General features: G+C 34.6%; 1 protein-coding gene across 1 annotated transcript in view; it reads right to left on the bottom strand.

Annotated features, from left to right (window-relative positions):
- Arpc2 (Actin-related protein 2/3 complex, subunit 2) overlaps positions 1 to 14,373 on the bottom strand; it is an 80,771-nt gene that overhangs the window by 18,182 nt on the left and 48,216 nt on the right. Inside the window, exon 6 of the mRNA XM_076505835.1 lies at positions 113 to 206. Coding sequence (XP_076361950.1) covers positions 113 to 206 — 94 coding nt within the window. The remainder of the gene's footprint in view (positions 1 to 112; positions 207 to 14,373) is intronic.

The raw sequence follows: 14,373 nt of genomic DNA on the forward strand, positions 1-14,373 counted from the left end.
ACTTACTGTGGTATTCAGTCTAGAAAGCAGACACAAAATCAACTTTAACTAAGCCTTATTAAACAATGGTTGTGAAAACTGTTTAAAACTTTAATAAAACATAAATACATGCCTGCATGAAAACTTTGCCAATGATGATGTCATCTTCATCTCTGAAGATCGTGCTAAACACAACAGTAACTCGATCTGGTAGAGCTTCTACATACCTAATTTTAATAGAGAAATTTTAAAGGTGAAGACAAATTACACAGAATATGATAACCTAAGTTAGCCTACAGAAGAAACAAATTTACAATAGGATAATTCATGTATTCTACAGCACTTAAAATAATCAATATTTATTACCGTATCTACAATAAGAAAAAAAATTTAAGTTAAAACTTGCATTCTTATGTTGTACCACAATTCCAACCTATAAATCTACTGCAATAATTATCGGAATATTTTTGTATTATTAGACATCCAAGCATACCACTTTAATGACTGGGAAAGGATAACAAATAAATACTAACAACCCATTTTAAACACCAAATACTTGAAAGTTACAACACAATGAATCAAAGAAGCACACTAAAAGGTGATGATTATGTTCCACATCTCAAGAAAACAAACTGTACCAAAAGAATTAAACCTTGCAACACACTGGTAAATATTCATAAAAAAATATAGTGCTTTTATTAATTTTAAACAATTTTTTCTACAAATGTGTTTACAGAGAATTCCATAAGAAGAAACTATTAGCTACTTGAGTGAAGTTAAAAATAATAGCCACAAGGGAGTAAAAATATATTATCCTGACACACAACTGTAAGATTTAAGTTATATGACATAGCTTTCTCAGTCAACTCTCCAGGTGTTATCTTTACTTTTTTTACTTAAACATCTAAGTACAGTTCTTAAAACACACACATTTTGTCCACTCCAAAGTAAAAATACTACAAACACCTTTTGATATACATTACTACCATCAGTTACATACCACTGGAAATGAGACATTTACAATGCTACACAGAGAAATAAACAATTCTCGGGAAGTCCAATAACCTCCATGATGTTACCAAACTAAATCTTTATATGTCACTCATTCAATTATACTGGGTATTCCCAGATTACCCTGAAGAAGGGTCCACCTCTTGAAAGTGATTGGGTAATAAGGGTTTCTATTTAAGTTTCACTAGTCTAATCATATATATAATGCTGAAGTCTGCCATTAATTTAATCTAAATAGCAAAAACAAACATTGAAAAACCTGTCAATATAACACTGATGTTCCATTTTTCACTGACAACAGACAAAATTAAATCAATTGAAATATTCCCAAAACTATAGAATGATGCTAAGAAACAAGAAGTAGAAGCATGAACAAAACATGCAATTATCCAAATAGCTATGTTGAGAACAACACATAGTTATCATCCTAAATTACTCAGAAAACACTTGAAAAGCATCTTGCTCAGGTACAGGTAAAAATACTTTTCTGACTGTCATTATAAATTATGGAAGTGAAAGTTACACATTTACCAAGTGAATAACATGTTTAAATGCAAAATTATTTGTTAGATATGGTTTAAGTATAGATTTATATTGTTATGAGTTATATAAACTGATAACACATTTAGTTTCATGTTACAATCTAAAGTCATTCTATAAAGAAATAAAGAATAACTTAAATGGTTTTTGGTGGTTACAAAGTTGGTTAAACAGTTAAGGTAGAGAAAATAACAGTTAAATAGAAAGTTTCACAAAAAACATTATAAATTTATTTAGGAGGTTTGAGAGATTATACAAATGAAATTTAAAATTTTTCAGATGAAGAAAAGTATTTTTAATCTTAATATTAAAAATCACTTTGCTCTCAGAACAACCAACATTGAATCCATATATCCATGCAGATATTTTTAAAAACAACTTTTTATTATTACACTATTATTATTTTTCCTAATTTAACATTAACTTAAAAAATTTATTTTTTAAAATTTTAGTTACTTTTGTAACAATAATTAAGAAATACACAATTACTAGACTTTTCTTTTATTTGCTGTTTATAACACTTAGGCACACTTTTTTATACTAATGGGTATACTGCACTAAATAATTATTTGATTAAATAATGCATCAAAGAACAGAATAATAACATGTAAAAAGCTGACAATGTTCCATAATTATTTCCATTTTTCTGGCTTTCTAACTATATAAACAGAGCCTTTACAAGCTCATCCAAGCTAGTCAATGTGTTTTCCATAGGAATAAAGCTTGTACTAAAAATTGACAATTCTATGTACAGGAAACATAACACATCATTTGATAGATAAAAATACTGGCTTTCTGTTGGTTTGAATAATAGTACTAAATGTAAGACAGAACTATTGACAAATCCTTAAAGACAGGATGTGACAGGTAAGTGTGGCAAGAGGGTTCTGGTTTTCTGTTTGATAGTTCTGTAACCAAACAAGCTTGAACGATAAGAAAAATTATGTTTTGCCTGAGCAATACCAACAATGTAATGGGTAGTTTTAGTAATTCTTGAAGGGGTAGTAACTAAATTAGAAGAAGTAGTGATGCCTAGAGAGCAACTGTCACAATTCTTGCACTAGAGCAATTCAAAATTTTTAAAATATTGCCTTATAAAATTAAGAACTAAAATGTTATATACTGTAACAATATGGATTATTAGCTACAATTTTATGCTATACTAATCAATACAGCTTGAACAAAATGCAGTTAAATTAAATTTTGAATGTAACTCACTAAATTTCTTGATATATACTAAATAAAAGATACTCAAGTAGAGAAGGTTAATCAAGTTCATTAGCACCTCAGTTAGCACAAGTTCCCCTTAACTTATGTCCTCCTCCTGCTAGACATTCTGTAACACCTATTTCCAATCCTTCTGTGTTATAAGTTACCACAGTGGAACAAAGTTCAGATCTTCTATATGAGCTTGCATGACATAACTGACAATGTGATAACGAACTACAACATAATGTAAAAGTAATGTATCTGATCAAAGAAGTGTTTCAAAAATGAAGTAATAAAATTAATGAAAGAAATGTTCTTAATAATTAATGAGCAATAAAATTTGTTGATGTTATTTTTATAATTTTTAAGTAAATGTTTATATTTTATGAATTCTGACTACGTGATTCTCATTTAAGTTTCCCCAAGTTAGCTACCTTGGAAAATTTCCACTAACAATATAAATGCTATTTGTAACATGGTTTAGTATAAAAGTATTAATTATTACATAAACTCAGTTATCATTCAGTTGAACTTATAATAATCATGGAATAAAAACAGGCACAAGCTTGTATTAAAAAAAACATTTGTTATTTGAATAAATCTACATTACAAAAAAGTTGAAAGTATTTTATTAGTAAATTTTATTCTCCAAATTTACATTAAATTACTCTGCTAAACAAATAATTTGTGATATTCTCCTATGAACATGAGTTAGTACTGAAAATTTAACAAATGTGTTGAACCAGGTTGAGATCCAGCAACTGTACTGGCAAAGAAAAATTTCTAAAATTACTATATTTCATTTTCAAAAAATATTTGGACAGTACAAGAGTGGTGAATTATTGTATTATTAGCTTGGAGAAGTCTGTTATTTTTATCCAAAAACAGCTTAGGTGTGGCAACAAACAAAACAAAAACAGACTGAAAATGCAACATAAAAGAATAAAGTCAAAATTGGTGCCGAAACTAGAAAATAGATTTGCATCAGCACTGATAAGAATTTTACACGAAATATTCATTCACTAGTTAGTCAGAGCACTTTTATTTTTCAATTTGGGGTATGATGGTGGGTGAAATAATAGCAAGTAAAAAGGTAACACTGATTTACTAAGAGCAGATCTACACTTTACACAACCAACAAGATTCTTTAACCCCATTGCTCCAGGCACCATATTTAAATTCTTCTCTGTATACAATACTGAACATTACATTTAAAAGTTAATTAAACCATTTTAATATCAATATATATCAATGAAATTAACATTATAATGTATGTATTAATTTGTATTTTGTTATCCAAACTTAATTACTTTGTTTCAAAGGAATTCTTTCTGAAAAATACTTAATCTGCAGTCTCATGTCATGTAATCAATGAACTTTGAAGCATCTCTACTTCAGCAGTGGTTAACTCTTAGCAACATAAGCTGGCAATATATGCATGTAGATACCACATAAATATAATTGTTATATTTGGCACGTGATATTCAAAGTTCTTCACCTGTATTCAATGAAAAAGAGAAATAAATTTTCCAACCCTTGATGGTTGCTACGCTCACCTTCTATAATTTGCCATCAGATCTACAATGTACATGTAGTTTGTTGACACAAATGTATGCAGTTGTTAGAAAAAAAACTCAGTTTACATTATACTCTATCAATGATTAATTTGAATTGGTGCAGTTTTCCTCATGGTACACATATAACTGCCATTTATACACTTGACTGAAAGTGGTTGCTACAATATTCTATAGTTAGAGAGATAGTAAAACTGTACTGTAAGTTTTACCTTTATATTTGAATTAATTAGGTATTACATGTTTGAAAATTGTATTCAAACAGACTTCTACAAGTTTAATTTGTCACCTGGATTGTGAAATGTTACAAACAAGATGGTGTGATAGTTTATTTTTAAGTTTTAATTTTCAGTAAAAAGATAAAGATGTAAAATTATGCATATAACAGGTAGTTGCTGTCCATTCTACTAAGTTTCATCATGAATACTCTGCCAAAACAATCTATTAAAAAATACTTAAAAACACTATTTTTCATCTGAAAACACTCAAATTTTAATTGCCTAATCTCAAAATGTTCCTAAATAAATTTAAAACATTTTTTAAGTAAAATTATAAACTTTATCTGTTAGTTTCTTTGCCATAACTCTTTAGAAAGCTGGTCAATTTGATCAATCATGTAACCACCATAAAAGCATAGGAAGTTGTTATTTTCCTATACTAAAAATATATTTTCAATAGGTATTTTACATCTTTTAATGTATAGACCTATTCTTGTTCAGTGCTGTTCTCTATATGCAAAATATCTTTTGCATTTCATAAGCCTTGAGCTCCTACGTACCCTAAAGTCAAATAGTTCAATTGTGTTTTGCACATAAATCATTATGCAACAACCCTCCACCAACAGAAGTATGATGCACTCCTGAACATGACTTCCTCTATTGGATTCTACCAAACTATCATTTTGGGTTTTAGCAGAAAATAGAAGTGTTGATTTTCATTGGGAAGAGGTAAGTATCTGTCTGAGACATACTTTCAGTACTGGAAAATTTATAACTTCTGATGCAGTACATTAACTCCTCTCATGTAAACACCTAGAATCCCACAGCGAAAAGGTGGAAGGACAGGTGCAAGGTAAAAAAACCCAATGAAACATTACTCAAAAGCATGTGAAAAACCTCATAAAAAGAGTAAATCCTCTGTATTAGAGGATCATACCTGAGAGACTGTAATATTTCCATACCAGGTATATTCTTTGCCCAGTGTGAAAAGAGGTGTTGCAAACATGGGCAGACAATGTGAGGAGCACATCCACACAGGAAAGAACAGTGGTTGGATAGGGATCTGAACCACAACATATCAGAATCCCAATTCCATGAGTACACTAATAAGAGTTAGAGTAAAAGAATGTGCAACTAGTTACAGAGTGGCTAGGGTACAATTGACTGTAAAGGGTATGTCAACTGCATCCAAAAACTAGCTGTTAGGAACAAACATCCATGTGGGGGTAGAAAGAAGAATCATACCAAATACTGAGATTCCTGAACCCCCAATCTTTGAACAGGACACAGGATAGCAATGTACTGGAAACTAAACCATTCAAAACAATCCTATACACACCACTCCCAGTGCAATAAAATCCTTCACATATGAAAATCAGTGAGGGATAGCAGAAGAGAAAGAACTGTATTAATCTGAAAGTTCAACCACCATGACCCACAATACAGAAAGAAGGAACAAGAGATCAACTGAGTGAGGAACAGAGACACCTATAACATATGTATAAGGACTTATACAGATTTGTTCAACTCTGAATTAAAAACCCAGCCAGTGACATCTGACATCCACGTGGAGGTAGGATGAGGAATCCCAAATAATTATGATGGCTCACTCCAAAGTTACAATATCCTTTTTGGGTAAACCAGTACAGAGACAGAGCATCTGATTGGAGGGTATCGCATTATCTACACCACCATCCTCCTCTCAACTGAATGGTTTCAACATTATTTGTATTGTACTTCAATATCACATTCAGGAAAAAACCTCTATGGCCCACAATCCCAGTAGCTTGGAAGTAGAAACACTGGTAAGAATTTTCAAACTCCACTGGAAGAAAATAGGTAGAAAAACTATGGTAGAGAATCTGGATGAGCATGAAAACCATGTTTTGAAAAGCAGACCTCACATGATTTATTCAATCAAAGACATGACAGGAATGGGCAGCTATAACCTTTTGCTTTAACCATGGAATCTAAGGGTGAGTACAATCTGGAATAGGTATATTAATAAAGCAAATATATCATGAGAGAAAACCTATAATTGATATTGTGGAACACTCGATCTCAACAGTGAGCATTCTTTTGCCATGGAAATTACAAATATGCAGCCATTATGACTTTATGAAGCATACTTGGTCAGGCACCACTCACCACAGATCCATAAAGTAATAAATAAAGAGGGAGAGAACCCCAGAGAAAGAAGATATGTGTGTGTGTGTGTATATATATACACCAAATCACAATCTCACCAAAATAACCTGATGATGAAGAAGCAACAATACAAAGCTGATAATAAGACATAAATGTGTATGGTGTATTCCACATGTCTGATTGAAGAATTGCCTTCATGGGACAATGGAGATGTCAGGGAAAAAGTAAGGTGCTTGATCTGATAAGAAGACACCTGGAACAAATTTCAGGAAGAATAAGCAAAATGAATTAACAGCTGAACCAAATTGATCAGGGTGAAAGAAAAAGATCGTGAATAGAGGATATCTGCTATGGAATGGATAGGCAGGGATGAGCACAACAAATCAATCACAGGGACTTCCTAATTATCACAAACAGGCTGGCATGAAAAACTAGAGAAGAATGATACACAGGTTTGATGACATTCTAGGCAGTCTTGTGCTTGGAAAGATATTGATTGGTGATAGGATCCCAAGATTTCTGAAACAAACTTAAGAGGGAAAGGAAATGGATGAGAAATCCCTCAAATAGTTCACAAATACCCCACAGATCTGTGGCAAAAATTTATGAAAGGAGAACAAAATCAATCAAAAAAGTCCCCAGTGTACTCTGAAACCCATTGGGTAATCACTTATGCTGTTTGCAAGGTGTTCATCAGCATTGAATGATATAACAAGAGGAGGTAACCCTGGAGGTAGAAAGTGATTAGGGCTGTGAAGGAGTGGGATAGAAACAGTAATAGGGGCTTTCCCAAACTCTGAATGAGATAAATCTAAAAATAAAGGGTCATTTAATGTCTTATCAATTCCTCACAGGATTCCAAAGTCTCAGGAATATTACTGAAAACATACTGCTGTAGAAAAGGGGCCTCTATACACAAGTCCTGGATATAAGTTGGCAGTAAATAAACCTGGAATAAAACAATATTGCCCCCCAAGAGATCCCAACAACAGATAATCTACATCTTTAAAGAAAGAACTGAAAAAGACAGATGTGCCAATGTGGAGATACTCAGGAAGAGTATTCCTCAGGATCTCAGTGGACTGCCTCAGAAAGGAGGTGAATATTAGACAAAGAGAGTTGATAGCATAAGATAAAGGTGGGAAAATTAAGCATCAGATAAACAGTGTTGAAAATAACAAAACAGTCAGCAAACCTGATGGTAAGCTAGAAAAAACTGATCCAAATCTCACTGAGGGCAAGGCATGCTAGCACAATCAACCATCTGAAAAAGAAAATGCACAGCATGAATCTTAATATCTGGAGGAAGGAGGAAAACCACTGAGGAGGAGGTATCGTATAAGAAGGAATGGATAAAACAGAACATACCTGAGAAATTATGTCGAAATAAGTCTAACCTATCTTCTCTATTTTATCTACCACTCTTCCAATAACTATGAAATTAAATGTATATTGCTCATTCTAAAATCACCATTGCTCAGACAAACCATAATTTTATACCCTTCAATTTTGTTTATAGAACTATCATATAGAAAATCAGGCCTCTCTTGTCACACACACTATGTTTTGTTAATTTCATTACATATTACCTACAACCAATAGGAAGTCAAGGTTTTCATCTATGAAATGATGCACTGTGCATCTGAATAGAAAAAAAAAGAAAACTTGCGTAAGAACTTTATTACATGGTTTTCATGTTTATTTTTTATTTATTATTGTAAAATAAATTAAAATATAAAAACTGGGATTTCTTTATGTCAACTAGGATAGATCAGATAAAATGAATAATAAAATTTCAAAAGGCATGCACTGTTATTTCATTTTATATTTGCAGTTATTATAGAAAGAAAAAAAAAAGATCAATTTCGGTTTATACCGAGTTATTTTGTGGCTACAACCAACTGCATACAGAGTTGGGTAGAGAAAATATAAGATTGAGTGTAAAGATTTAAAGAAAAAGATTTGAAATGTACTTAGGGTGTTAGAGAATACACAAATTAAATTTAAGAATTTTAAAATGAAGAAAGATATTTTTAATCTTAAAATGGAAATCACTTTGCATATGGACAATTAAAAAATACCTGATATACTGAATGTAAAAAATTTTAAGTTTATTAAAAATATTTCACAAAGAAATATGGTTTTCTTGTATGTGAAAGACTTGTAATATTTACTGAAAGACTGTTAAATTTTGTGAAAATATAGATGCTCATTAAAAGCAACTAGGCTATCTGAGCCAAACATCCAGTAAAAAGTTAAAATTAAAAGTATTAAAATTCATAAGAAGAAATTAAGGTAAAGTCAAATTTTAATTTTTGAATTAAAAAATATAAATAGCATTAAAACCAATGTCTACATCCAGTCTACAGTGGTAAGAGAAAAACTAGGGCTTTCTGTAGCATAATTGTAATTATCATAACTTGCCTAGAAGAATAAAGGTAAGTTCAAAAACCACATTTAGTCCCCTGAAATTAACCTTTCCAGTCCTGGTTCTGAGTTATTTGGCATTATGGCCATTTAAAAAAAAAAAAAAGTAATAAAAGTTTCAAATTATAACTCACCAGGATGATTAATGGGTAGTTCAAACAACAACATTAGTCACCTGTAGTTGGCCTTTCCAGTCCTGGTTTTGAGTTACTTTACATAAGATACCAAGTTTCGAAGCATATAGTAAAGACAGTTGCAAATGGCAGAGGTGCAAAGAAGGTTCATGAGACTCTGTGTATAGGCTTTGAACTTTGGAAGTGCAAAAAGCCCTGGTTCAGAGATGAGAGTCCCTGATGAAAAATGGGGTCCTGCATCTTTAAAGCCGTGATCCTGGCAGAGCCAGAAACCAGTGATCCATAGTCTAATTTTGATGAAATAAAAGCACAATATATCTTTAGAACATCAAGCCACTCCCCAAGTGGTGGAAGAGAAAATGTGGAGGATGTTCAATGCTCTTGTACATTTGATCCGTAGCTGCTTCATGTGTGGTATATAGGTCAACTTATGGTTAAAAAACTTTGTCTCAGGGACCACAGGAAGCACAACTTTACCCATATGGAGTTCAGGATTATGGTGAATATCCCGTTGGTGCAAAAGTGCATGCAAACAGTTTTAGAGAGAGAGAAGTTAAAGCCGTATGCTGTTATCCACTTTAGTAAATGACTGAGAGCAGTCTCTTGCTGCAACTCAATATATTTCGTGTTCGATGAGTGACATGAGACGTGAAAGTTGCAACCTAGACCCTGTTTGCAACAGTAAGAGGGAGTTGTTCAGTGATAGCATTAATCTTTCTAAGGTGGGACATTCAAATTACTGCCCTGAGAGACTCCAAGTTCATGTAGAAAAGAACAGGAAAGTGTCAAACCCACATGAACTTGGAATCGCCTCTCCATTAAAATTTTTTTTATAAAAATGGACAAATGGCTATGTAATCCATATAAATAGAAGTATCGCAAAATGCCATACCTCCAAGTTGTATCATAAGCCTTCTCAATGTCAAAGAATATTCATACAAGATGTTATCCTTTCAGAAAGGCTTCTCTGATTTACGTTTCAAGTTGAACGAAGTGGTCCATGGTGGAGCACTGTCATTGGAACCCACACTAGGTGGGCAAGAGAAGATTGTTTGAAGAACTAAACAAGATGAGCATTAACCATCCTCTCTATGGTCTTACAGACAGCTCATCAAAGGAATTGGAGAGTAGTTTGAAGGAATCTTGGGATCCTTCCCAGGCTTAGAGAAAAGTAGGGCAACAGCCTGGTGTCAGTCATCAGGAAAAACATTCTCCTGCAAGATCCAGTTAAGAACAATCAGAAGAATACCAAGAGAAGTAGGAGCTAGATGGCACAGCATTTCATAGTGTACATCATCAGGTCCAACCGATGTACTGCCAGATTGATGAAAGGCCAGTTTGAGTTCCACCAGTGTAAACGGACGATTATAGTCATAGAGACAATCAGCTCGAAAGGAGAGAGGTGATCACTCTGTCCAAGTCTTGATGATTAAGAAGGTGGAGAAAGGAGCAGAAGTGCTAGATACATGGCAAAAGCTTTCACCTAGAGTATCAGCAATGCTCCAGGTATCAGCTGCTTCCTGGCCATGAAAGAGCACGATTGGGACAGAATTATATTCCCCGCTGACCTTTCAAAGCTCGTCCCATATGACTTTGAAACTGGTGGTAGAAGATATACTGGTTGTGAACTTAATCCAATATTCCTTCTGGCTTTGAAGTCTTACACACCAAGCCGGTGCACAAACCTGCTAGAAAGCGATGAGGTGCAAGAGTGTAGAATACCTAAGAAAAGTATCCCAAGCCTGATTTTGAGCCTTCCTTGCCATGTGGCAGGCAGGATTCCACCATGGAATAGGATACCACAGAAAACTTGTCGAGATTTTAGGAATACATTGAGCAGCTGCCTATATAATACAGTCAGTTACTGCTGCCACACAGTCATCTATTGATGGGTTACAGACAATGACAGGATCAAGTTCTGCTTTATCCAGCTTTCACCGAGGCATGTAGGTCAGGTGACATCGACCATGGCCTATCTCTCAAAATTATAGGAAAATGATCACTGCCTTGTGGATTGTTGTAAACCCTCCATGAAAAATGGGAAAATAATGAAGGGGAGTAAACTGAGAAATCAATAGCAGTAAAGGACTGACTAGGTGCATCAAAATAAGTATAAAAACCACTATTGAAAAGAGAAAGCTTGTGATCAGAGAGCATACACTCTACAGAGCAACCCCTACCATGAATATCATCACTTCCCCAGAGGGAATGTTTGCCAGGATTAAAAAGGGAGATGGCAACTGTTCAATGAGAGAATCAAGGTCTGATTCATCATAGGTCCCTCAGATGACAGGTAGAGAGAACAACCAATGATGATATGACCCAAAGAACACGGGTGGCTATGGCCTCCAAGGGTGTGTCGAGTGGCAAAGACAGGGTGGTCACATGCTGATCAACAAAGAATGCCACCACTCTATGCATTCGTCCATCACACAGACTGTCATTTCTGTACAAAGAAAACTGCCAAAAATGACTGTATTGGCAGGTTTCAGAAATGTTTCCTGTAAAGAAAGACATACAGGACAGTAGGAAGCAATCAGTGCTTTGATGTCATCCAGATTAGAATGTAAACCTTGACAGTTCCATTGTACCAAGGTGGCCATTTCTATTTATGTGTAGGCAAATTGGGTGGAGATCCCTTCTCTTTACGGCCATGTCTTTTTTCTTTATTGTCTTTATTCGACGGAGACCTATTGACCTCAAAGGATCCTGCCGAGTTAATTGGGCAGGTCTTTATTGTTGGAAGAGGATTCCAGCAGCTGAGGACATCAACGAATGATCATTTTGGAACTTGGGGTAGGAGAAGATGTACTCAAGGAAATGCCCATGCCTGGAACCAATGGAAGTGGATCTTGGGTTATGGTGGAATGTAAGTTAGGAACAGAGATGGGTGAAGTTGATTCATCAACTTTTTTAACCAAGGAGGTCAAAAGACTTCTCATTTGGTTTTAGAATGATTCTTTTGGAGGCACAGAGACATCTGTCTGCACTCCCACTGTGGTATTGGAATGAAGTGCAGCAGCATATGTCTGAAATAAAGCAGTGGGGTGAGTGTTTTCTTATAGCAAAGGCAACATTGGGTTATCTGCAGAGTCAACCAAAGAGAATCTAACCCCTGATTGTAGCATTGCAAATCCAAAGACTTACTGCTGTACCTGCAGGGGACTGAAGTGGCAGACAGGAACTTTTGAGTCTCAGGCTAAGTAATGTTTTGAATTGTTTTCAAATGCTGCACCACTTTTTCTTCCAACCATTTAAGAAAAGAAGAAATGGGTGGGAGCTATTGCAATTGATGCAATGAGGACCTGTTTCACATTTGTAGGCATCGTGGTCCCTGCCACCACAATGAGCAAATGTCAAGGAACCATGACATATTGTCTTTGAGTGACAGAAGTGCTGACACTGGAAACATCTGAGATGGTTTGGAATGTGGTTTGGTGGTGGTGATTTATGGCACAAAGTGTGGCCATACCTTGAAATTCAAATAACCTGCCTTGATGGTGGCAGGTGGATGTGGTGATGTAAATGTCAGAATGAAGACATTGGTCAGCATCATAATTAAATCTGTGTGAATGCAGGAGCTCCTTGGGTGAAGAAACCAGCAATAATCTGTGACTCAAGAATGTTCTTCAAATCCCTCTCAACATTAACTCCTCATGATGAATTCAAAGTAACATGAGGCATAACCTCAAGAGGTATATCCCCAATCACTTCTGAATGCAAGAGGAGTTCACTGTGTTGATATGTGGATGTTTTCACCAATATATCACCAGAGCAAAGCTTCTTTGGAGATGGACAAGACTCCACAAAATTGGAGAGAAGCATCTGTGATTTATTGAAAGTCTAAACAAGGTGGGAAAAGCAATACCCTTTTCATTATGCTGCCCTTGTTCTTTGGAGAACCAGTAAGTCCCTCTAGTCCCTTCTGAATGAAAATGGGAGACATCTGCCCTAAAGGTTTGTCTGAAAGAGAATGGACTTTAAGAAAATGAGGTACAGGTGTTACAAATGTTGAAGAAAATTGCTGCTCAGAATCTTCAAAATGTGGTCATTTACATAAAGGCTGTTTTTTCACAATTTTATTTAAATTTTTATTTGGAGGATGCAACATAAAAATTAATATTTTGGTGCCCACTGACCCTACCCACCATGGAGCCTGACGATGAGATGCACTACAATGCCAAACAAGACAATTGTATCAATGCCAGTGTTTTGTGAGCACTATATCCAAACACTAGCATCAGAAACAATGTCAACAACACCTGTTGAGAACATCCAACACTGAAACTTTGTTGACCCTAGCCCAAGTGAACCAGTTGATTAGCTCTAGGCAGGCCATCCCAAGGCCTCCATTTCTACAGAAATTCAAGGCCAAAATGATGTGTCACCACCTGGATCCTCACCTCCCCTTCACAGGTCACCACACATGACAAACAAATGGGTGGATGTATAGATCCCAGAGGAGGTAAATTAAAAGAACAGAACCTTCCCTGGGAGGTTCCCTCACCCCATACAAAAATCCATACCAAGGGGTTAGTAGAAATACATATGTAAAAAGCTTTCAGCGAGTATGGAGAGGTAATGTCATCAGTCAACTTCAATGAGTCTTATGTTGAGAGAGTTAAGTAAGAACCAAAAAATGCAGAATAATAACATGCACAAAACACATAATGCCCTATGACTGTCACAATTATTCTTGCTTTGTAGCTATGGAATAACAGCTGTTAAGTATTCAGCTAAACTTGTTGACATGTTTCCAGTATAAATGAAAACTAGCAGCAAAATAGACAATTTTCTGTATAGAAAACAAAGATATAATATAAATTTGACAGATTAAAACTTTAGATATAATATTTAACTCCAGAAAGAACTGTTGGCAATTTGTGATAGTTGGGAGGACAAGAGGAGTCTGATTTTCGAGCTTACGACTTTGTAACTAAATAACATTGAAGTTTATAAATATTATGATTTCCCTGAGAGAGGACAATGTTATGATGAGTATATTAATTTTTATTTCAGAGGAGTGGCAAATAAATTAGAGAAAAGGTGAAACCTCGAGAGCAAATGTCACAATTCCAATACTAAGAGACAGAGGACTTTTTTAAATATTGCCTGTAATATTATCTGTAATAT

Source organism: Tachypleus tridentatus, chromosome 6, assembly GCF_004210375.1.
Source record: "Tachypleus tridentatus isolate NWPU-2018 chromosome 6, ASM421037v1, whole genome shotgun sequence".
NCBI classification, from domain to species: Eukaryota; Metazoa; Arthropoda; class Merostomata; order Xiphosura; family Limulidae; genus Tachypleus; species Tachypleus tridentatus.